Here is a 25,983-nt window from a genome sequence, read left to right on the forward strand (position 1 = left end):
CAGGACATGTCATGACCGTTTTGTACAGCATAAGATAGACTCAGAAGCTAGACCAGTTAGGCTTAAATCCCACGTCCATGGTCTTTTCACTTGTCCCCTTCCTGACTGCTGGCTTGCAGTTTTCCCTTTGTGCTTGCAGTCAAGGGTTTCCTGAGACCACTGCTTTCTGCACAGGCTTGGGTGGGGTCGCCATTTGTTGTTTTGAATTTGATCAGCCATCTGCTCTTTCAGTTCTAGGTGATTATTTTGGCCATGGGCCTGTTTTGGCTCCTTTTTTAATTTTTTTATTTATTTTTATTTTATGTGAATGCTCTGCATGTATACCTGTGTACCAGAAGAGGGCATCAGATGCTATAATATATGGTTGTCAGTCACCATGTGGTTGCTAAGAATTGAACTCAGGACCTCTGGAAGAGCAGCCAGTGCTCTTACTACTGAACCATTTCTCCAGCCCCTGATTTGGCTCCTTTTAAATATTGAAATATTGGAAATATTGATTTCCTGGTGTTTAATTTGTATTCTTTAAATAAAAGTTGGGAACCCAAGTTGGTCCCTCCATTTGTTTAATTTTACTGGTTCATGAGACTGAAAAGTTTGTGCTTAGACTGTACATCTCCATTTGGCTCATATAAACCTTAGAGAGAAAGGAAAAACTCCAATAATTATGAAAGCTCTGAGAATGAGAGGCTTTTGAGCCATAATTGGCTTGGCAGGAAGTAGATATAGAAGATAGGTAGCTGCTTATTTGTTTCTTGATTTACTTCTGCACTTGCTAAGTGCAGGGAGGAGAGAGAAGAGGCCAGTCTGCTTCTACATTATCTACATTACATTAAAACATTATCCTGGCCCAGCAACTGATACAAGAAAAGTTCTACAGTTAAGTCCCTGAATGATGTTCTAAGAGCACAACATCTGTAATTATTTAATTCCATTAATAAAGGCTGCAGGTAGTAGAATTCGTATGGAAGGTATTTTTCTGGCAGGTAGAGAAACCTTTACATCTGCACATGATTATGAACCCCCTCTTGTTGCTTGGCTTCCCCTTCCTTGAGCCCACATTTCTCATGAAGAGCTAATAGTGCATAATAATAAAACCCTGGCTGGCAGCCAGGACACAGTTTTGGCTAACTTCTCCAATGTTTGTGAAAGTAGAAAAAGCAGTGCAGCTGTTTGGCGGGTCCCTTCCCAGTGGACGATAGACTTCTCAGATGAAGGCACAGTGGTAATTGAAATGTAATCAGTATTTTTGGCATCTTGGTTTATAATCCTTTCTACTTTTTGTTATGTTAATTGTTCATTTCTTAGGGTATGTTTTGTGTTTTTCTCTGGTCTATAATCTACTAAAAATGAGGGAATGAAAATGTTTTTGGGCAGGCGGTGGTGGCGTACGCCTTTAATTCCAGCACTCAGGAGGCAGGGGTAGATGGATCAAGGGCAGCCTGGTCTACAAAGTGAGTTCAAGAACAGCTAGAGCTAAAACCCTGTCTTGAAAAACAAACAAACAAAAAAACGTTTTAGGCACTTTATCTTTTCTTTTTGTTTTTTAAATGACTAAGTAGTTCACATTTGTCAGCTGAAGGCTTATTTTAAATAGCTACATAATTATACTGTAAGATACCTTCCTGTAAGACTCAGGTTTCAAAATAGCAGAAGAAGGAGCTCTAAAGACATAGAATGCCTGAATTCTAAAACTGGCTGGAAGGTTCCAAAATAGGCTCTACATTCCTTGTGCTCCCGTGATCTGGTTTGTGGAGATGAACTTGTTCTGATCAGTGAGGAGGTGGGATGTGTGCAGGAGTTTCATTGGTACCTGGGGCTTGCAAAGTGTTGTTTAGCAGAAGGAACCCAGCTGCTGAGCACTTCTCAGCCTTTGGTGACATGCTTTAAAGATCCCAATGGCCTCCAGATCTGAGCCAGCCCAGCTAACCCACTGTCCCCACTGGTGTTTGGGATGTGCTGTGACAGCCCCAGCCTTTCTCTCTACAGAGAAGGAATAAGGTGATGGGCAGCTAGGTGACTTGGCCCACATCCCTTGCTGGGGCTGACTTGAAAATGGGATGGCCTGTTTTCAGAAGGGATCTTTGGTGACCTCTCAGTAGGCCAGTAGACTGCACTGCAAAGAATTGTGTTGAGCAGCTGCAGAGAGCAGGACTCTGGTTTCCTAGTAAGGAGGCAGACTCAACCCTGTCCTCACCTTGCTAGGAAATTGCCTTCTGTAAAAGATGGAGATACTGCCTTGGGTGCTCTTTTTTTTCTTTTCTTTTTCTTATAGAAACAAATATATAATTAGTTAAGATGGTGTCTTTGATACTGGGTGCTATCATTCTGGGATGAGCATGTCAGAATAGCAGGTCTCCTCAATCTTTGTGCAAACCTCCCCCCCCCCCCCTTTTAGGCATAGTGCAGGTAATTTTCGGCAACGTTTGCCTTAACTGATCATTCCTAACATCATACATATCCATTAAGGATAATTTAAGTCTATCAAATACTAACCTGGTACAGGTGAGAATTGGGGTACCCTGAGGTTAGAAGAGGCTTTGAGGAGTGGGCGTATCTGTTCAGTCTGTCATGCTGTGGAGGCTTCTGCTCTGTGCCCCTTGAAGTGTTGACGCTCCTTGGTGTTTTGGTCAGATTGATGGAAATTGGTAGCTGGGTGTCCCTTGCTGACACAAAGCATTGGAGTTACTGCCCCAACTTGAGGCTGGAGACTCTGGGCAAAGAAAAGCATGGGGGAGGAGCCCGAGGAATTATGGGAAGTGAGAACTGGGATATGAAATGGTATTCAAGAAAAACTTGTTTGTGTTTTTTGTAAGTATTTGTAGCTTTCTGAAAATTTGTGTTTTAAGTGATGATTAACATAGTTTTGAATGTTTGACATAAAAATATTTTATTTTGTATAGCAGGCCTGGATTCATAGCAGGCTTTAGTTCATTTCCAGACCTGTCTTTTATTTTTATGACAACATCCATCTCCAAACGTTAAACTCAGGAAGAATATGTGTGTTTCTCTTTTCTGGATATCAAAGAATTCCTTCCCTGTGCAAAAGACTCACTGCCCTCCTAAATGACACCCTGTTCCCTCCCACAAGCCCCCACCTCTGTCTTTTAGCCAAGGAGGCCTCAGCTCCTCAGTCTTCTGGAAGCTGATGGTGGAGGCTTGTTAGTGTTGTCGGGAGTCAGTACAGAACCTACGGAATGTACGCCATAGTGGGCAAATGCATCCATTTTGTGCTCTGGAGATGATCAGAAGGGTCTGGCTTTACCTGCTCACCCCCCACCCCACCCCCACCCACCCCCCTCGTGGATTGGCATATACAGAGAAGGCTGGTCCTGACACAGCACCTGTTTCTGGCAGCAGGATCAGAATAGAGGTGGAAGAGAGCTCTTGCTGTTTAGAGGAAGAGAGGTAGGTACTCACTTTAGAGAATGCATTTGGGGACTGTGTGTACATGGTTGAGGGTGCAAGGGAACTCACTTTATTGAACACCTCTGTAAACAAACTCATACAGTAATGTACAGAATTCTGCTGGATTCCACACTGAATATATTGTTTGTTTTTTCCAATTCTTTCAGATTGTGGTGTGGTTTAAGCAAATTGTAGAAACAGAAGTTTAATAGCGTTAAAATGGTTTTTCTGGGATTGTCATGTTCTCCCTTTTAAGTGTCACAGGCCAACTTTTATGTAACTGTTTTATTTGTAAGACTACGGATATCCAAGTCAGCTTGGAAACACTGAAAAGCACACAGAGGGGAGGCTGAGGGTGTGCTCGGCCAAGCAGTGAGAGCCGTGAGTGGCCTCTGAGCAAACGTCATAAGTTCAACCTGGCCATTAGGACAACCAGTTATGCCTAGAACTTAAGTCAATTTGTGAAGGAGAAGTGATCTTATTTAAAATAAATATTATAGGCAAATCAAGTGAAATCAGTATTTCTTTAGTTCTGTCTAACAATTACTCATCCTACTTTGAGCCAGGCGAAAATAAATTTCTAATAAAAATTCATCCTTTGCTAAATGAATCTGCATAAAGGGCAGGCTGTCCTTATATGACAGTGATTTTTCTGGGGTCCAGGATTCATATGACTTTGGCAGAAAAAGAATCTTTTTTTAAAAAAATATTTTATTTATTTATTATGTATTCAGTGTTCTGTCTGCACGCCAGAAGAGGACATCAGATCTCATTATCGATGGTTGTGGGCCACCATGTGGTTGCTGGGAATTGAACTCAGGACCTCTGGAAGAGCAGCCAGTGCTCTTAACTTCTGAGCCATCTCTCCAGCCCCAGAAATAGAATCTTTGTGTTTCATAGTTAGATGCTGGGTGATGACATGCTGCCACCTGTCATTTTATTGTGAGAATGTTTTTGAGTATTTGCTGTGGCATGGATATGGGTTGTATCACATTGTCCAGAACAGGTAGGATCCTGGACCTTGCAGGCCTCTGTGCATATCAGTAATGCTTGATATACTGTTGCTGTTTGTGGTAATTTCACATATTTTCATATAGCTTTTATTCCAGAAAATTGAGATACACATTTCACTTGATAATTTGCCAAGAATTTTGGCACTGGGCTGCTCCAGTGCCAAAGGAAAAAAACTTCCAAATGGAAAGTCCCTTCTGTGGCTGCTCCTCTGTTGTTCGGGAAAGCACAGTTTTGCTTACTACCCTTCACACCGAATAAAGCGTTAAATGCCAAACTCAGTGAAACTCAGGGTTGGTGTTTTGGCATTGGTACTGTTAGAACTATATTCTGATGTTACTTAAAACTGTTTGGAAGTAAGTGTAAGGTTGAAAAGACTGTTTATAGTGGTTAGAAACTCCACGTTGTTTGTGAACCCTGGTGTTAGGCTTGTTCTCAGTTAACGAGGTCAGTTTTAATTGCTCTTTGTAAGTGGTGCAGAAGCAAAGATGACCTTTACCTGTCATGTATATTACCATAGCTGTGTATTACTTTTTAAAAATTTAGTTTGTTTTAAATTTAGTGATGTTTGAGTCTGATAAATGAACATTGGAGAAGCTAACCCTGCCTTGTTTTATTGTTCACTTTCAAAATATAGCTGATTTTTTAAAAGATTAGGACTTAACAAAATTATATTTAAAATTTAGACAGCTATCACATATGTAGGCAGAGAAAAGGAATAATGTACTTTGTTTAAAATGTTAATGTATAAACAGTAAATGAAGCTAACTCACACTTAATATTAGGTTTTTTAATTGAAGAGACTCAGGTAATAAATACATTTATCATCTCACTGTTCCTTGTTTGGTTCTCCTTGTTTGGTTCTCTCTGTCAGATGGAGGAAGGACAGAAGGAAGGGTCCCATTCTCCCCTTCCACATTTTATAGAACTATGTTTATGGTTATGCTGTTTTTAAGTTCTTTTTAAATGTTATTTTTACTGTGCCTGTATATGTAGTCTCCATGGAAACCAGAAGAGGGAGTTGGATTCCCTAGAACTAGAGTTTCAGACACTTGTGAGTTGCTAGTGTAAGTGCTGGGAACTGAGCACAGGTTCTCCTTAAGAGCAGCAACTGCCTGTAATTGCTGAATGATTTTTCCAGTCCTAATAAGTCTTTAAAGTATGATGACGAGATCTGGCTGGTAGAGTGTTTTCATGTAAAAGTAACTAAGCCACTGTGTTTCTCACCACTGGCTTTTTGTTGTTGTTGTTGTTGTTGTTTTGGTTTTTTCAAGACAGGGTTTCTCTCTGTAATCCTGGCTATCCTGGAACTCACTCTGTAGATGAGGATGGCCTTGATCTCAGAGATCTGCCTGCCTCTGCCTCCTGAGTGCTGGGATGAAAGACGTGTGCCACCACTGCAGCATGGAAATTTTACCTTTCTTTGTTAGCCAAACAAGGGCTGACAATAGTAGTATAGACCGCAAAAGGTTGTTGGGTAGGAGAGAATGAGAAAGCAGGATGGTCCATGAAGCAAACCTTCAATGCTGTTTTTGTTGCGTTGGGGTTTAGACCCACCAACTTTGTGTTAGAGGTTAGATTGCACTCTTCCGGCTCTGGACACAGCAGTTATAAAAGTATTGTGACAAAAATATCATGGTCATGTTGACTTGGTCCAGTTGTTTAACTGCCTGAGGTTTAAAATAATAGGATGGAAAAATAATACTAGGCAAATGCTGCTGTCACTCAAAACAGAATTCATATATTAGTAAAACTGCTTAATAATGTTAACAGTCTACTAAGAAGATAAAATGATTATAATGGGGCTGGACATGGTGATGCATGCCTTCAACTCCTGCACTCTGAGCCTTATGGTAGGAGATTTAATAAATGATTGATAAATGGACTAAAGTTGATTATAGTAGCTCTCCCTTTGTTATCAAGGTGTAAGAAAAATGTCACTACTGTTTCTTCTCAGAGTGGTCAGATTTTATGAGTTTGGGATGTAATTTCTATAGCAGTTGTTTACTTTAAAATTTATTATTTGTTTGTTTGTGAGAGAGTGTAAGCGAGAACAGTATTTGCTCCTATGTGCATGCTGACTGGAAGCTGACAGGAGCTTCAGGCTGTCTCCTCAAGCCATGGTCATAAAGAACCTGGACATTCTTCACACCTAGGATGGTGTTGGCAGTTACTCATTGTAGAGCACGGGGGAGCCTGGAGACTGAACTCAGGCTGTTAGGATCAGCAGTAGGTGCTTTGTCCTTTGGAGCCATCTCTCTAGCCTTGTCCGGGCTTTGTTGTTTCATTGTTTCTTAAGCCTAGGATGGTTTTCTAATACAGTGTATGCTTGTGAATTTGAATTTTAACTGTATGTCTCCATGTTTGTGTACAGAGAATTCCCAGTACAAAAAGGGGAAGTTGTCACTCTCAAGAGCTTAGACTTAGCTATCTGAATATCACAGACACTTTTCTTCATCCATATTCTACATCTCTCCAAAGACATCATTATCACACAATGAGTTTGTACAATGGAGTCTTGGGTCCTCTGCAGACACTCACTCCATGAACCTCAGTAGCAGTTGGTGACCTTGTTTACAGGTCACTGGTTGCTTAAGTGTTCCTCTGTGTTGGCTGTTTTACACTCATTGCAGAATACCTCATCAGGCAAGTAGTAGTAGTAGACAGGGTATAATTGTCCTGAGTTTTGGTGACTAAATAGTTGAGAAGGCTGATGTCAAACTCTCATAGGTCTAATACTGAAGAATCTCATCTATACAGTTTGGTGTCTTCAAAGCCCTGAGAACAACTTATTTTTATTTTTAATGTTTTTAAAAAATAGTGGATTAACGTCCAATGAATACTTTTACATGTCTTCTGTGAGTGAAATGGGAAGGTTTGAAGTATGTGTAGAGCTTGTAAATTCTGTAAGAGCAATTGTTAACTTCTGATTTTCCTCCTGAAAGTGGGTTGGCAGGTGTGGTTCATCCTGTTCATTTTACTTGAATTTATTTGAACTTTTAATTAAGATTGGGTAACAAATAAGTGTATGCATATGTGTATTGCCAGTGAAAATTCCATGTATTCCCTATTCTCTATTACTTTGTTCTATAAGATCTTACTAGTTTAAATAGTTAAAAAAAATACTGTCTGCCAGTCGGTGGTGGCACACTCCTTTAATCCTAACACTCAGGAGGCAGAAGCAGGCAGATCTGTGAGTCTGAGAACAGCCTGGTCTGTGGAGTTCCAGGACAGCCAGGGCTACACAGAGAAACCCTGTCTTGAAAAATAAAATAAAGGAAAAAAAAATATACTTCATGGGTAAAAATTAAATTTAAAAAGGAAAACCAAGATTTTAATAGTGTATGTATATGGAGAAGTACTTTGTTGTATGCGTTCACATTAATTGGTATACTTTTAAACTGAGTTTGTGATTGTGGGGTGACCACTGAGTAACCACACATAGCTGTCCATGAACAGCTGGTCAGCCTTAGGGTAAGAAAGAGCCAGGGAGCCATGAAAGCATGGTCACGGTAGTCTGTGAGTAACAAAAGAGGCCTGCAAAGTAGAGTGGGAATGAACTCTTGTTTCTTCATAGGACAAAACACTGGGTTTACAGTTGCCTGTGTGACTGAAAATAATTGTGACATGTTAGGAAATAACAGGATAGATAAAATGTTTTTACTTTGTGATATTCCAGGTATTGACTTTTAAATTTCATCGACAGAGAGAACTAATTGAATGCTTCTAAACCAGGAATGGTAATACTCTGGCTTCTTTCCTAATGGTCACGACCTGTAGTAGTCAATGCCAAAACTCTAAGAACCTTTTGTTTCATGGATCTGAGAGGGAGAGCTGTTGGCCTTTTCTTAGAACTGTATTATTATTTTTTCTTTCTTTATATCCACACATGGACACATAGTGAAGAAGAGAAGGTAGATAGACGCTTTAAACGGTCTGCTCAAAATCTAGTCACAAAGAACGTGGGCATGACCTGTGTCACTCTTAGGACAGTGCTGACCTCACTCATTACAGGGCTGTCGCAGGGACGCATACAGTGGAGATAGAGTCAGACAGACTTAATCTGCCCTGGGAATGCAGGATTGAAAGGGGAAATCCAACCTGTTGTAGATCACCTCCAAAGGACACCCCCTTGTGTGGTGTGAGTTGTGCTCATAGCTGACACAGCCTCTTGCTGAAGAGATTTGTAGCACGGTCTATTGGTCAGTAGGTGGCACCAAATACCAAAACTTACCTGGTGAGGGTTTGCGCTGCTTGGGTTTCTCCTTGAGGGGGATTAAATCAAGTTTTCAGTACTTTGAATAATTATACTCTGAGGGATTAATAATACTATCAAGTTTTTCTTTACTAGAGATAAAATGTTCCAAGACGGATTTTATAAAATGCTTTGGTGTTGGAGTAGTCATGAAAGTTAACCATCTCCAAGGTCAAATAGTGTGACTGACTGTATTGGCTGGTCCTCCCTCCTTCCTTGACTCTCTCCCTACATTATAGTTGTTTAACTAGAACGTCACTCAGTCAATCGAATTTAGCTTTTTATTTTGTGTTTTGGTGAAATTCTGTAAATATATTGTTAAAATAACTTAAAAAAAATTAGTATGCCAACACGTTTGTCATGTTGGGCTTGACTGCATCTGTCAGATGGGAATGCCACTCCCATTAAGGAATTTATGCCATGAAGGATGACTGTGAGAGCATGTATTGTGGGCTGTCAGGTGGACTTGGTCCTTTTTCCTGGAGAGCTTATAGAATATGCTGATGTTTGCCAGTGGCTAGTGAGAAATCAGCCAAACAGGAAGCAGTGGTCGGCTTGTGCCACCGATGGTTCCATTCCAGCCACAGTTAGTTTGTTTCAGCATGGAGACCCAGTTGTATCTGAGGTATGTGATTATATGTTGGAACTAGAGAAAGCTACATTGGAGGCACAGTAAGAGAATTGTTTCTTTTCGGCATATGCATGCTTTATTTCCTTTGTATGGTGCATATATGACGGACCAGTCTTGTGTTACTGGGTAGACCCTAGTGGTGAGTTCTGCCGACCAGTCTTTGTGCATTCTTGGTACACACTGAGGAAAACATGGGCCAAGTGTGAGGAGAAAGGAGGAGAGGAAATACCAGCATCATTTCCCTTGTGATATCTTTCTACTACCAAGACAGGAGTTATCTCCTTCCCCTCCTCCTTCTTAGGTTTGCAGTTAACTTACTTGGATAGTTTGGTATGTTTGACTAAGCCTGCGTTCCTGTAGTGAAATTGAACACATACAGGAATTTAACCATACAAATCGGAATCAAGCACAGAGCCTTACTAATGCCTTAGGTCTAGCCAGATCTTTCACTAGGTCCTGTTAGCCAACCCCCCCACACACACCACAACCACAACCACAACCACAACCACATTCAGGTCTACCACCTAATAGTGCCAAACCACTTCCATCTTGGAGTAGCCTCCAACCAGCTCTGCTTCTCTTTTTGCCTCCTAGAATCTGTTTTCCATATAGCACCAAGAAGAATCCTTTAGACGCACACATCTAGCTGGCTCAAAGTTCATCATGCTAGATTCTTGGCTGTCTCTGGCCTGGCCCTGTCTAGCTTCCCAGCGTTGTTCCCTTTCCTTCTGTACACCAGGCTCCAGCTATATTGAGGATGTATGCCATGGTGCTTCCTTTGTCTGGAGTGCCGCTCTTCTTGACGTGTGCATCGTCTGTACCTTTTGGACACTGAGACCTGTTTCAGGACTAAGAGGGATTTTTATTACAGTCTAAAACAGCCACTCTCAAGTTCTTCTGCTTGCATTTTATTTCCTTAAACTCCTTGGCTTTTCTTGTGTATTTTTGTCTACCTCCTTCTGTGAGGACATAAGCTTCACTGATGTCATGTATTGTTCTCCCTGGAATTGAGAGCCATGTTGAGTGTGTAGCAAGTCCTCTGTATATTTGGGTTCAACAAGTGAGTAATCACTTTATTGAACAGAGAAGCTGTGTTTAAAGCTAAATATAGTTCTCCTAATCCTTCAAGCATGCTGGGATAAAATGAAGACATCAGTAGGTCATAATTTATTTCATAGTTATTCCTAAAAATCCACCATGACCTTCAGTGGGTGCCTAAGGAGTGGGGATTAGTATTGGCATTGGTCATAGAATTTATAATAATAATGGCATAAATAATTACAGTATTTATTGAGTATTTACTATGCATGGATACTACCCTTGATGCCATATGCTTACATGTAATATTAGGCATCAATTTTAATATGTAAATAAGATATTTAGAATGATTTGTTAGTTTTCTTATATAACATTTTATGAATGAGAAACTAAAAGGTAATAGTTTCTGGTGATAGACAATAAAACTAAATGAATTCATTCAAATACCCAAGTAGGTGTTAATATAGCCGTGATATAACTTTAAACTTTTTAGAAAAAGAAGAACCATTAGTTTGGCATCCAGCATTTCATTTAGTCTTCTCAACAGCCTGTGGAATCTCCTCCCACTTCTATGTTTGGGGAAAACCATAAAGCAGGTTGGCCAAGGTCACACATTTGATGGGAAGCAGAGCCAGAGTTCAAAACCAGCTTTGGCTCTAGAAGAGAATATCTGGACAAGCAGTAACGGCCATACTTTCTACTTACTGTTGTCCCACCAGGTCTGTAGAGACTGTATGCTTTGTGTATATAAGTGAGCTTTTCTTTTACCTTTTCACAGAACTCTAAGAAGGAACTGATGTGCAAGAACGCCTGAGACAGTTCAAGATGACGACCACAGTAGCCACCGACTATGACAACATTGAGATCCAGCAGCAGTACAGCGATGTCAACAACCGCTGGGATGTGGATGACTGGGACAATGAAAACAGCTCGGCACGGCTCTTTGAGCGGTCCCGTATCAAGGCTCTGGCAGGTTAGTCTCCTACTTGTCACCGGACGCTGTGTAGTTCTGTAGTCCCTTGAAAATCAACCATCTCTGCTTGATACGGTGGTCTTATTGAAGTTGACCTCACCTTACTTTAAGGTATCCTATGAGAGAGCTAGCTGACCCTTGTATAAGATGATTACGTTTGGAGAGCTGCCAACTTGAATGGCCAAAATAATTTAGAACATAGTAATGTTTATAGCAATTTAGAAAGAGCTGCTAAGAGCTTATAAGGATTTTTTATTTCTGGCACATCTTTCATTTCAAAATATTGAAGCATACTGTACTTTATACAAAAAAATAAATAAATAAAATAAAATTAAAAAACAGCAAGCTGTGTGCTTAGTGCCAGTAGCAGATTGGCTGGTTGGGGTCATGCAAGGCTGGTTAGTATCTTGTGCAAGGGCTTCAGATCTGCAAAGCAGTAATGTCCTCTAGGAAGGACACATCTAGTACTGTCAATGAGGAGATTTGCCACTGATTTCATTCACATTAGTGCAATGTGTCCTCATGTGATCTTATTCCCTTGCTGTTGCTAACTATGCACAACAGTTCAGTGGCCCTAGTCAGGAAAAGATTACATCACTTTGAAAACTGAGCAGTATCAAATACATACAAAGGAAGAGTCAAACTAGAGTGTATTTAAGGTACTGTCTGTGTACTTTTGAGATTTAGAGGAAATTGTTTACAAGTGAGAAAGCAGATTAATGATTTTTCCCTTGGTGTTGTAATTACAATAGATTAAAAGTCATGGCATGAGCAGGTACGTTTACTATTGATTGTAAAAAAAAATAGTTTGATTTTCTGTTGTTTTTAAAGTAGAATCTGATTATAAAGCAAGAAAGAGTAACACACATGGTCAAAATGACAGAGAAATCACTGGTCACAGAGTAGGCAGATTCCATCTTCAAATAAGACTTCTGGTGGGCTTAAATGACCTGACTAGACCCAGTTTTTTTCCTTCTTTATTTTTAGCTTTGTTTGTTATGCAGGCTGTCTTCACAAGGGAGCTCTCTCTCTCTCTCTCTCTCTCTCTCTCTCTCTCTCTCTCTCTCTCTCTCTCTCTCTCTCTCTCTCTCTCTCCAGTAGTTACAAGGTGGTTGTCCCAAGTCCTAGAAGGCCAGTAGAAAGAGCACATCTGCCTCACCATGGTCCTGGGATCAGTAATTGGCCTGACTGTTCATGACTGGCATCAGAGAATAGGATGCTCAACTTATATCACTAAACAAGATGCTCCCTAGAGGGAGAGTTTTGTCAGTCCCACCTGAGCAGCAAGACTAGAGGTTTGGAAGAAGAGGAAAAAATAAATGGTGGAGATGCACCAAACCAGATGCCTCAGGAATGTTATTCAACTGTCTTAGGATAATTTGTGTCTGAGTAGTTGTAGCATGAATTCATACCATGAACGTTGGGTGCCAGATGTAGCATGAATCTTAAAGAGTCTTATTAATAAAAAAGAAACCCAAGGCCAGTTATTGGGGTGAGTGCTGGAAGATCAGAGAAGCAGAACAAGCCACAGCCACCTCACCTTGCCAATTCCTCAGCTGATCCTGTTTCCTCAGACTAGAAGCTTCTGAGTCCTCATCCAGAATAAATCTCAGCTGAACTGCTGCTCAAAAGCCTGAAAGCTTAACCAGCTCTAGTTCCTCATCCTCATGCCTTATATACCTTTCTGCTTCCCGCCATCACTTCCTGGGATTAAAGGCTCTTGTTACCATGCCTAGCTGTTTCCAGTGTGGCTTTGAACTTACAGAGATCCAGAGGGATCTCTGCCTCTGGAATGCTAGGATTAAAGACGCGTGTGCCACCATTTTCTGGCCTCTATATCTAGTGGCTGTTCTGTTCTCTGACCCCAGATAAGTTTATTAGGGTGTACAATATTTTGGGGAACACAGTATCACCATAAGTAGTGGTGATTTAAAGATTGTTAGTGGGGAGACAGTGGGGAGAGGGAGAGAGAAAGAGAGGGAGTGTGGGTAGGGGAGAGTGGTATAGTGTATGTATGTGTGTGAGTGTGGGCATACCAGTGGGTTGGCATCAAGTGTCCTCTGTTGCTCTTCACCTTATTCTTTGAAACAGGGTCTCTCACTGAACCTGGCGACAGTTCTGCCTCTGCCTTCAGGTGCTGGGATCATAAGCGTGTGCTACCACAGATGCCTGTTTTTGTGGGTGCTGGGGATATGAATTCAGTTGGTTGTTTTCTTACTCTTTGTCCTTTGGGGGCCCACCACTTAGCTCCCAAATAAATCACACACAGAGGATTATTCTTAATTATGAATGCCTGGCCTTAGCTTGGCTTGTTTCTTGCCAGCTTTTCTTAACTCTAAATTAGCCTGTCTGTCTTTTGCCTCTGGGCTTTGACCTTACTCTTACTTCTGTATATCTTACTTTGTGGCTTGCTGTGTACGGGGTGGCTGGCCCCTGATGTTCTTCTCCTTTTCTTGCTCCTAGATCTCTCCCAGATTTCTCTTTCTATTAATTCTTTCTGCCTGCTAGCCCAGCCTATTCTTTTTCCTGCCTTGCCATTGGCCATTCAGCTCTTTATTAGACCATCAGGTGTTTTAGACAGGCACAGTAACACAGCTTCACAGAGTTAAACAAATGCAACATGAACAAAAGTAACATGCCTAAAAATAATATCCCCAACATTCATGCTTACATACAAGCGCTTTACTAGCCAGCCGTCTTCTCAGTCCCTAAAGATATTTCTTGCCTGAATGAATGAATGATTCAGTCATTCACTCTGGATTCAGTACTTTGTTTTCTAATTCGTTCATTCACATGAAGCTTTACAGCGGTGGTTCTCAACCTGTGGATTGTGACCCCTTTGGGGGTCAAAGACCCTTTCACAGGGGTTGCCTAAGACCATTGGAAACACAGATATTTACATTATGATTAATAACAGCAAAATTACAGTTATGAAAGAGCAACAAAAAACAATTTTATGGTTGGGGGTCACCACAACGTGAAGAATTGTATTAAAGGGTCACAGCATTAGGAAGCCTGAGAACCACTGCCTTATGGAAATCATGACTGTGGTCTATGCTGCTAGATCAATTGGTACTTACTTCTTTTTCATGAATCTTCATCTCGACTTAAGACCATCTGCTGGCAGTAGCTAATTTGTTATCTCTGATCATAAGCTTCGTGCTCCGATTCCAAGCTAACTTATGTTGTCTCATTTCAAGGACATTTCACTTACAAAATGTAGAGCAATTTCTTGGGGTTTTCTTTTTTTTTTACATGTGTATGTGATGTGCATTTATGTGTATGTGCACGTTTTGGATGTATATAGATACATGTTTACACAAGTGTGTGGAAATCCAAAGTTGATGTCTGTTATTTCCCTTAGTCACTCTCTGCTTTATTGATTGAGGGGCTCCCTAAATCCAGACTTCACAAATTCTAGCTAGTTTAGGTAGCCAGCTTGCTCCCATCTCTGCCTCCAGAGTACTGGTCTTATGGATGACCTCATATTGCTTGGCTTATCATGTGGATCCAGAATGTAGTCCTCGTACCTGTACAGCAAGCTCTTTATCCACTGAGCCACCTCCCCAGCTCTTGTTTGGTTTTCTCTGTGTGACATCTTTCTATACATTCAGTCTCAAGAGCCCATCTGTTCTTAGTGTTGGTCTTTGTCATAACCTTCTAAGGATATTGATTCTAGTCCCAGAATAATTGGGTTACAGTAATAATAGCAAGTGCTTAATACTTTGCTTACTGCGCTCTGGGAACTGTTCTAAATAAATATATTGCATATATGTATTGTGTATTAATAGTTAATCAAAGCCAGGCAGGGTAGCACATGATTGTACTAGCCTTTGGTATGTTGAGGCCAGCCTGAGCAACATAGTGAGACTTTGTCTCAACCACAGTAAAAAAAGAAAAGTAGCTAATCCCATGACAATTGCATGAGGGAGGCCCTTGCCATCTATAAACTATAGAAGTGGAACTAGAGGCACAGAAGGAGTAAATGCTTTCTCTGAGCACACTGCTGGCACATCACCCTGCTGACCGAGAAGCACAGAGAAGTATACTCTGCCATATACAAGACCTTGAGCCCCTGGCAGGATGGAAAACAATAACTCTAAGAGCTTCTTCCTCACAGAAGCTGGGAGAAAAAGCAGTCTCTCCACTCTTCAGCCTATGCTGGTCTCAGGTCCTCAGTTACCCTGCTTCAACTTGTCCAGGTTCTAGGGTACTGATGTAAGCTAGTGTCCAGCAAGACCTAGATATGTTAAATAAGTAATTAGACTTAATATTGACTGTTGCCATATACTCAAAAATAAAATTTCCTCTCAATATGTTTCAGTATGAAAAATTATTTAAATGCTTTTCCCCCATTTTACTAAGTCTTTGAAATACACATTTCATTTTACATATGAGAGACTGGTTAGAATCAGTCTAAATTTAAACACAGAGTCAACACATGGTGGGTAGCACTTTCCCCTTTCCTGTGAGCTGTTCTCGAGAGCTCAAAAGGAAGGCAAGAACATTCTTCAGTCTTGCTGATTTGCAAGGGTTTATGGCATGCTGGTCCAGCCTCCAGGCCGTGCACTGTGAAGTGAGTTTATGTCTTGTGTAAGTATCTCCCATATCCCGTGGTGCCATGCCCACATTCTCACCTCTGACCAGCTTGCCTCAGTGTAGTAAAACATGTGATGACTCAGAATGATCTGAGTTCCTGTGACCAGCATTTTATTTGGTAAGACATAAAACTTTAATCTTGTAAGAAATGTCAGAAATGGTGGTATAATTCAGTGGAAGAATTCTTGCCTAGCATATACAAGGCCCTGTATTCAGTCACCAGTACTAAACAAAAAAGCAACCAAAAAATAAATCTTAAGAGTTAAATGCTTTCTTTTTAAAATTGTGTATGTGATTGTGGCTTAAATTTTGTAGAATCCATAGAGACTAGAGGAAAGAAGAGAGAAATATTTTTAAATGTATAACATATTTAGTTTGAGAATATTGATAAAGGTAATTAGAATTAATATCTTTATCAAGTCTTATAAACAGTGTAGAAAGAATTTGAAATAGTATATACTGAAGTAGTTACTGTTTATTTATGAGTGAATTTTCTATATTTGGAATTTTTCCTGAAATAAATTTTCAATTATTTTGTAATTAGAAAAAAAAGTCATAAAATCATCTTAAACATCTTATATAACAGAAATTTTGGTACATTTTTCCCTAAAAAAATGGCACAGAGAGATCAAAGAATAAAGCCTGTATGGATATGTGATATTTGACATAGGATAATCTTCAACATTAAAGTTTCCATTGCACTAACATTTATTTTGATAAATCGTGGACATGGCAAAAGAAATTAACCAGTTACCAGTGCAGATTCAAAGTCAATTTGTTTCACTCTGTACACTATTTCCCTGCGAAGTACTGGAATTACAGGCAAGCATATCATTTCTAACTAAACTTAAATGCATTCCATACAGCATCAAAAATAGCTCCTCTACTAGCACGTGTGGCTGGCTGGCTGGCTGGGTGACTTCCAAACAGGATCTCCCTGTGTAGTACAGGCTAGCCTTGAACTTTCAGTCCTCTTTTCTCCGCCTTTGAGTACAGGTATAATGGGCAAAGTCTTGACTGAATCAACATCTCCTGTGAGACCATTCCATTTGATTTTTCTAGAAAAAAATGATGCCAGGTAGATGTTAGGTAGTTTTTTTCAATTTAGTTTATGATATGAATTCTATTATAATAGATGGATGGCTTGATTATTAAGCTATAGATTTGTTAGTAATTTTGACATGATTCACATGGACTAGTAACCCACAAGAAAGTATTCAGGAAACGGGGAGCTAAACATTTAGTTTGTGTCTACTAATTAGATTTTTTAAATTTTAAATTAGATTTTTAAAGAATCCTGAATTTATAATTATTTTTAGTCAGTCATTTCTGGTTGCAAAGACTAGAGATGTTTTCTGAATTAAAAAGATGTAGGCTGGGTTTACTGAGAAAGAGCACAGTTGCCTAACATGGGCAAGGCCCAGGGTTCACACCTGGCATTAAAATATTAATAATAGCTGGGCGGCACTCCTTTAATCCCAGCATTCAGGAGGCAGAGCCAGGTGGATTTTTTTGAGTTCAAGGCCAGCCTGGTCTACAGAGCGAGATCCAGGACAGGCACCAAAACTACACAGAGAAACCCTGTCTTGAAAAAACCAAAATAAAAAATAAAAAAATATTAATAATAATAATAATAAGTAGTGGTAGAACACAAAGCCTTATGATAGAATTAAGGGAGGGTAAAAGAGGGCTATTGGAAAGTTTCAGGCAAGAGCTTGGTGTGGTGGCCATGCTGTTAATCCCAGAACTCAGGAAGCAGAGGTAGGCAAATCTCTGTGAGTTTGAGGCCAACTTGGTCTACATAGCAAATTTCAGGCCAGCCAAGATTTATATAGTAAGACACTGTCCCAAAGGAGAGAAAGAGAGGTAGATGGAAGGAGACAGGGAGAGAGCGAGAGGAGGTTGGTTTCATACAGATCCAAACTCCAAAGCTATGTGCTGTCTGCTACAGGGCAGTGCCTCCCTTATTCTTCGTTCATTGGAGCCTTCCACTTAGTAACTGTTCCGCCTCCCATCTGACTTGAGTGCATTGTAGATTCAACTTTACTTCTTGTCTAACTTAAAAAAATTAAACCTCAGTGCAAAATTATGTAAGGTTTGATGTGATATTGAAGTTCTGGTTGGCCCAGATAACTTTTTATACCAGGCCATAGCCAGCTGGAGACTTAAAACGATTGCCTTAAAAGAGGCAGCTTAAGACTGGTGGGGTACTCAGTGGGTAAAGGTGCTCACAGCTAATCCTGCCGACGACCCACATGGTCGACGATTCCCAGGCTCCACATGGTGTAAAGAGAGAATTGACTCACAGCAGTTTTCCTTTGATCTCCATATCATTCTTTGGAATGCGTGCAAACCCTTCTTCCAAATTAAAAATAAATAAAGCCAGGTGGTGGTGGCGCACACCTTTAATCCCAGCACTCAGGAGACAAAGGCAGGTGGATCTCTGTGAGTTCGAAGCCAGCCTGGTCTACAGAGCAAGTTCCAGAACAGCCAAGGCTACACAGAGAAACTGTCTCAAAAAACCAAAATAAGTGAAATGACAAACCAGGAAAAAGGCATTCACAGAAACGTAGCCATGCTACCCAGCTGTCTGACTGGGGGTGTGGTTGATGTGTCTGTGGGAGACAGTTTGTAGTGTGGAGAAAGAAGGCCTTTTATATTAGTTAACCTTTCTAAGGAGAGTAAGTGTTCTGCCGATCAGGGAAAAAACTGGATGGACAAGATGTGGAGGAAACAAGGTGCAAACTGGCCCCAGAACAAGAGAAACTAAGGTTTACCGTCCCTAAATCTTGCTTTCCATCCTTCTGTGAGTATCTTCTGTCTCTGCCCCCTGTAGGGGTCTTCCAGATTTCAGGAAGGCTGGCTGCCATCTGCTGGGCTTCATTGCTCATCCCTTCCATTTTGCCCTATTTTCAAATTCTAGTTGGAAGCACTGGTGCTGTTGGGGAGGGAGGCTTTGATCAAGTAACAGCTCCTCACAGACCACAGAACTGTGCTGTGGAGTCGAGAGAGACAGAAGAACACAAAGCCATATGAAGATGTTCTCCACAAAAGGTAGTGCCTCTCAGGGAGATGACAACAAATAGCAATAGGCATTCAGAACACATTTTTAAATAGATGGATGTTTTCGACTTGGAGATAATGACATTTTATAAAATGATTATGGTTTAGAAAATGGTTATGGTCGCATTAACTGTTTCCCTTTAAAAGAAAGGAAACAGAAATAGATACCTCTCTTTAAAGTCCCTGAAATTATTGAAGAGAAACAAACATCAGATTTTCAACCCTTTAAAATATGCTTCTATTGAAACGTTTCATTTCCACCCAACTTACTAATTTGTGAGTTTACAGGGTGACTAGTAAATATGGTCTTCTTGATTCTTTCGGATCTCAGGAGCTAAACATTGTTTTTTGAGTGGGACAGTGCCCACCCAGCATTACGCAGGTTTGTTTTTTGTGTGTTTGTTTTTACAGTACTATGACAGAAAATCTGTATGTTAACAAAGCAACAGCAACAAAACCTATTTGTGGAAGCAGACTTCATAGGAAATGAATAATGGGGCCAGGCATGTAGGCACACACCTTTAATCCCAGTGCTCAGGAGAAGGAGGCCAGCCTAGTCTACAGAGTGAGTTTCAGTCTCTAAAACACTAAAAGTAAATAAATAAATAAAATTGAACAGTGGGCACCAGATATGACAATGCATGCTTGTAATTCCAGCACTTGTAGAGCTAAAGCCTGAGTATTACTACACATGTAAGGCCAGCATGGGCTTCATACTGAATGCCAGGTCACCAAGGCTGCAAAGAAAACCCTTGTCTAAAAAGAAAAAAAAAAAAAAAAAAAAAAAAAAAAAGGAGCCAAGCTATCAAGCAGTGAGTATGAGTATTATATAAAAGTGTTACTGTACTTTCTAAGAACCTGAATTCAAGTCTGCTCATCCTATGGTTGCAAAAGGCATCCACTTCTTTCTCATTAACATCAAGGGAATTTGCTAAGCTCTTGAATTTGACTTCTTTGCTGAAAGCCTGTGAATTCTCAGAAGTCTAAAATAGTGACATAATCAGGTGCTGATACTGCTATTGGGTGACTGTGGTAAGAATTTTGCCATCCAAGTTTAACTTCCCACAGACTCTGAAGATTTCTTGAGTATGTATGTGAGGCTGCTCTGATGGCTACAAGATTATTTCACAGCCATCTCAAGAAAGCAGATAGACTGGAGTCCAAGCAATGTTGGAACCTTTGTCAGGGCTCAGCCCCTCCCTCACTACATTAGACCACCCAGTAAATCTTTAGGAAACCCCACTGCTCTCCAGTTCCAGCCTGAGCCCCAATACCATGAATCAAAGCCATTTTCCTATGTGCCTCATGCTGAACTTTTCTCTTTGATAAACCTCCTTGGTGTTTGATAATCTGTATCAGGTACCCTAGGCATTACTAGTTTCAGGTATGTGCTCAAAGTAGTTCTATCTATATTTTCTCTAGCTGATGAGTCAGTTCTTAGAGACAGTGGCAATGGACAGTATTTCTTTTAGCATTCCTTTAGCACCTCATGCAAATCCAAATGCAGTCAGTAAGTGAGCAGTTGGCAAACTAAATAACTCATTCCTAGTCAGAGCTGCTATTACATCATTTGTGAAAACTGCCCTATAACTTTCATGAAACCTATTGTCTTAGTTAGGGTTTTTATTTTGCTGTGAAGAGACACCATGACCATGGCAACTCTTGAAAAGGAAGCATTTAATTGTGGGGGCTGGCTGACAGTTTCAGAGGTTCAGTCTGTTATCATGGTGGGGAGCGATGGCAGCATGCAGGCAGACATAGTGCTGGAGCTGAGAGTCTTGATAGGCAGGCAACAGGAAGTTGACTGAAAGTCACACTGAGGGAAGCTTGAACAAAAGAAATCTCCAAGCCCGCCCCCACAGTGACACACTTCCTCCAACAAGGCCACAGCTCCTAACAGTGCCACTTCCTTTGGGGGCCATGTTCTTTCAAACCACCACATCTATCAAAAGAGTTAATTCTATGTATCTGAGAATTTGACTTTAAAATGCATTATAAAATAATTACAGTTTATATTGTACATTATGAATGCATGCACCGAAGAACAGAAAAACATGAGCTTTCAGAAGTGAACAAGTGTTTTCTTCCTCAGACTCTTTCCCACTCCACCCAGGGATGAGAATTCTTTTAGAAGTTCTGTGCAAACTAGACACAGTAGTATATACCTGTAATCTCCAGCACTGTGGGGGCTGAAGCAGGAGGACTCAGCAAGTTTGAAGCCAGTCTGGTCTTCATAGTGAGTTCCAGCTAATAAGACTACATAATGAAACCCTGTCTTAAAAAGACTAACCCTCCTACCCCCAAAAATAAACAAAAGCCAAGCTTGATGAAAATCTTTTGAGAATTTTCTATATACATGATTAAAAAGGATACATACTGAATATCTGTATTCCACTTCATATTGTTAGCTGAAACCCTAGTTCCCAATATGATAATGTTAAAAGGTGGAGCTGGGAGGTGATTGAATTGTGAGGGAAGAGCCTTAAGGTTGGGACTAGTGTCCATGATACAAGACCTTTTTATCTATTCTTTGAAAATACAGGAGGATGCTGTGGGATGTCATTCTGTATGCTGTGAATATGTGTTGCTTTGATTGGTTGATAAATAAAGCTGTTTGACCAATGGTGAGGCAGAATAAGGTTAGGCAGGACATTCAAACTGGAAAGAGAGGAGAAGAAAGGAAAGTGAAAGCAGACACCAGCCCTCTGCCCAAGGAACAAGATGCCAGCAGACATCACACCACAGCCACATGGCAACATATAGATTAATAGAAATGGACTGAGTTAAATTTTAAGAGCTAGCTAACAAGAAGCCTGGCCCATAGGCCATACAGTTTGTAAATAATATAAGCCTCTGTGTGTTTACTTGGGACCAAGCAGTTGCAGGATACAGGTGGGAGAGATTCGTCCCAACCACAGGCCAGGCAGGATCAGAGAAACTTCAGCTACAAGAGGATATTTGTAAACCAGGGAGAAGGCTTTCACAAAGAACATGGCTGTGCTAGGATCCTCACTTCTACACTGAGAACTGTAAGCAACTCCTGTGCATTGTCTAAGCCATGCAGTCAATGGTTTGCTGCTTTGGCAACCTGGACTAAGAAAGGTACCTTGCCTTTAGTAAAAGAACAGAAGCAAGGCCACTTTGATGTCAGAGTCTGGAGTTTAACCTTTCCCCCATCAAAGATTAATTGTTTTAGAGTTTAATTTCTTCAGTATCTGCTTTATCTACTGTGAGGTCAACAGATGCTCTTGGAAGCATTGGTCTATAAGCAGGTGTGGCCCATTACACTGTAGAGCAGATAGGCTGTCATGTTGACCTCTGCCTCTTTTTCTGTTAAAAGTGCCGAGCTTGCCGGGCGGTGGTGGCGCACGCCTTTAATCCCAGCACTTGGGAGGCAGAGCCAGGCGGATCTCTGTGAGTTCAAGGCCAGCCTGGGCTACCAAGTGAGTTCCAGGAGAGGCGCAAAGCTACACAGAGAAACCCTGTCTCGAAAAACCCAAAAAAAAAAAAAAAAAAGTGCCGAGCTTTTGCTCCTGAGGGTCACAAGTATTAAATTGTCCTTTGACCAATCTTCCTTAAGGTTCCTGTCTCTTTGCTGCTTTCCCATATTTGCTTCTTTACTTTCCATATTTCCTGAAAGAGAATGCTTTAAGGAGTCTCACGAACAGAGCACTTTACCATCTTTTCAAAATGTCTTATTAGGCTCTTAGAAGTGAGCAGTTGAAGTTTGAGAATTAATTGATTCATTTTTCTTGAGACAGAGTCTCACTGTAGCCTTGGAACTCACAGACATTGGCCTGCCTCTGCCTCCCAGGTGCTAGGACTAAAGGTGTGCACCTCCATTGTCTGCTTTGCGGTTAAGAATTTAATGGCTAATTCTTACAAGTATAGCCTCTGTTTTCCTCTTGTAATTCTCCACTGTGACGAGAATATAAGATATTTGGTGGCCAAGCATGACGAGGATGGCACATTGTAATTGGATCCTTAGAATATCTCCTTTTGCTGTAATAGCCAAAGGTTGTTGGCTACAAGCTGCTGTAGACTACAGCAGAGCAGAGTGTATTGTCATTGTGAGGCTACTGTGTAAATGAAGCCTTTTTCCCCTTGTGGCAGATAGCAAGAACCACCACCTAAGCCTGCAGTAATAACAGTATGTCATTTAGCCAGCTTTGCCCTGTGGTTTTATTCTCTAGTCAGGGATGTATCTGTGACAGTGCCATGGGTCCTGAAACTGTTTGTGGTCCTGATGTTGGAGAAATAAATTTCCACACCAGGTCACTTAGTTCTTTATATGTCTACTGTCGACACACACAGGTTTATACCCAGAACTAGCTAGTTGCTCTGCTGCAGGTTAGTGTGTGATTCCAGGTTCTGCCAAGCCCCTAAGCACACCTTTCATGGAACTGTACTCTGGTTCCAGACATCTAAAGGAAGGCCAGTGTTGGTGTGGATGCTTGTAAATAATTTAGAGGTATTCAAGACTGCCTTAAGAAATACAGGATGGAGAGGAGGTGGGGCTTAAGGATGACCTGATACCAATGTGAAACCTAAAACCCAACTGTGGTATTAACAGGTGTGCAGTTCTCTTGTGAATTTAATCAGCTGTAATCTTCAGGCATTCCCATGTGTAGGTGTTTTTGTTTTTAACTTCCCCCATTTAGGAAGCCATCTTAATTGGCACACTCAGACTAGGTTTTACAAGGGAGGATGATGTTTTTGTTTTATAAGCTAAATGAAGAGACTTCAGAGTAATCACAATTGATTTCAAAATGCTTCACCATTTTGAAAGAAACAATTTTTGATCACATTACCAGGATTATATTGGTAATTTCATTGGTAGATAAATGTATTTTTATGGATGCGTTTGTGCATGTGCACCTACTTCAAATTTACCAAGTACTGTTTACTGGTGTTCCATGAACTCCTGTGATATTTTCTGTTCTGCTTTTAAAAATGCCAGTGTTGGTCAGATAATTAGATTTTATTAATGCCATTAGAATAGTCTGTTCTAACAGGTACATTTCAAAGTACAGCAAAGTAGGTTTTTTATTTATTAGCTTTGTGCATCAGAATCTTACTGGTTTAGCCAATTTATTAGTGAATGGCATGAATGAGCATAATACTCAGTGTCTGCTTTGTGCCAGGCACTGTGGTTATCATTGGAAGAACCAGCCATCTTGAGAGGAGCTCTGTCCTCACAGAGGAGAGGCAGCATCAGCACATGGAAGGGAATTCCAGGCTGGGGGAGTGAATGGGGGTCACATGGTGAGAACCACTTGTGAAGTCCTGGGGACAGTGGGATCTGACATCTGTCTCAGAGAGAGGAGAGGCCCGAGGGAGGGAGGGCATTTACGAGACTGTTGTGTTTCTTCAGGAGACAGTTCCTTTTAGATTTTACCAACCACGGTGCTTGATCCAGCTCCTGGTATGCAGCAGTGTCTGGAGACCAGCATCCCCCCGCCAACACTCCTGGGTGAAACAAGCCTTGAAAACCCCACCTCCAAATCTGAAATAGTATTCGGAGACACTCCACTCCTTCTCCACTCCTCAGGCAACAACGGGTCTTAAAGTACTGAGTTTTGGACCCTCAGACTTGCTCTGCAAGGGCTGTGGAGTGGATGAGAGGGAGGAAGGGGACCAGGAGCCTGGTTCTGCATATAGGCATGCTAGGTGTTGGGGCACAAGAGGATTTTGTGAGCTATTAGGGTAAATAAATCGGCAAACATCACTGTTTGGGTACACTTACTTACATTTTATATTTAGTTTTAGGATTATATCCCATTTTCACATTTGTCTATACTCTCTGCAGCTTTCAGAAATAGTACAGATTTTCAGTCTGACTGTGCAGGTGCCTTTGGGAAATCCTCTTATGGCCAAAGCTTCCAGACCTTTCTAGGTTTGGCAGGCATCTAGAAATGTTCAACTCAAGACTGACGCTAAGGGAGAGTGGCCCCAGAGTCCTGGATTTACATTAGATTTCTGCCCTGCCAGTTACTGGCTGTGAGGGAGTAGGTAAGCTTCTCCTACAGGACACGAGTACTGTCTATCTTGTGGGATCATTTTGAGAACTCACAGTACTGTGGAAGGTGCCTGGCTTAGTTTATACACACAGACACTAAGGTGGTAACATACCACGTCTCATCTTGAAAACAAATCTTTTTTGTTTTGTTTTCGTTTTTTGATACAAGGTTTCTCTGTGTAGCCCTGGCTTTCCTAGAACTTACTTTGTAGACCAGGGTGAACTTAAACTCAGAGATACACCTGCCTCTGCTTCCCAGGCATTGGGATTAAAGGCATGTGCCACCATGCCTGGCTGGAAATAAATCTTTTGAAGATAGAGCTCTGTCTCCCTCCTCAGAGAGGCATATTACTGAGAATATTACCTTAATGCAAGGTGGCAGGATTAGAAGTCCCTTGGGAAGGCAGAAGCATTAAAGGGCGCGTGTTCTGATGGCCTAAAGATACTGATGCCCTTTGGCCTTGTTTGCTGTGGTGTTCAGAGGGCATTTATGACTCAATTCTTACTTCACGAGGTAGGAAAAGCACAGAAGAAGACTTTTTTTGGTTTGGGACTTTTAAACATTTTGTTTCTGGCAGTTCTTGAGGTTGAACCCTGGGACTTGCACAGGCTGGGTAGCCCGTTTACCACTGAGAGATACATAACAAGCTGTATTTCAGCCCTGTGACTTTAATTTTTAATGAAAAAAAAAATTCAGCGTGGTCTCTATATTTGGCCTTCTCTGTTTAGATTTGCAGGTTGTACTTAGAGTGATCCTGTGTGCTCCTAAATTTAAGAGACAATGATTCGAGGAAGAAATGGAACAAAATGCTTTAAACCTTTGCTACATTGATTTTTCTCCCCTTCCCCCAACCAGATGACTGAGGTTGGAGGAAGACAGAGGAACACTGAGTATAGAAAAATCCTAGTTGAACAGGCTAGCTCTTGCTGGAACATACTTGCCTTTGGTGGGGGTAATTTAGCTTTGATATGTGTTTCTTTTTGTTGAG

At 40.9% G+C, this 25,983-nt stretch overlaps 1 protein-coding gene across 1 annotated transcript in view; it reads left to right on the forward strand.

The window, feature by feature from the left end:
- Sptbn1 (spectrin beta, non-erythrocytic 1) overlaps window positions 1-25,983 on the forward strand; it is a 174,225-nt gene that overhangs the window by 32,416 nt on the left and 115,826 nt on the right. Inside the window, exon 2 of the mRNA XM_059275169.1 lies at window positions 11,119-11,313. Within this exon, the coding sequence (XP_059131152.1) occupies window positions 11,166-11,313 (148 nt within the window). The 5' untranslated portion in view covers window positions 11,119-11,165. The remainder of the gene's footprint in view (window positions 1-11,118; window positions 11,314-25,983) is intronic.

The sequence above is a fragment of the Peromyscus eremicus genome, chromosome 10, assembly GCF_949786415.1.
Source record: "Peromyscus eremicus chromosome 10, PerEre_H2_v1, whole genome shotgun sequence".
NCBI lineage: Eukaryota > Metazoa > Chordata > Mammalia > Rodentia > Cricetidae > Peromyscus > Peromyscus eremicus.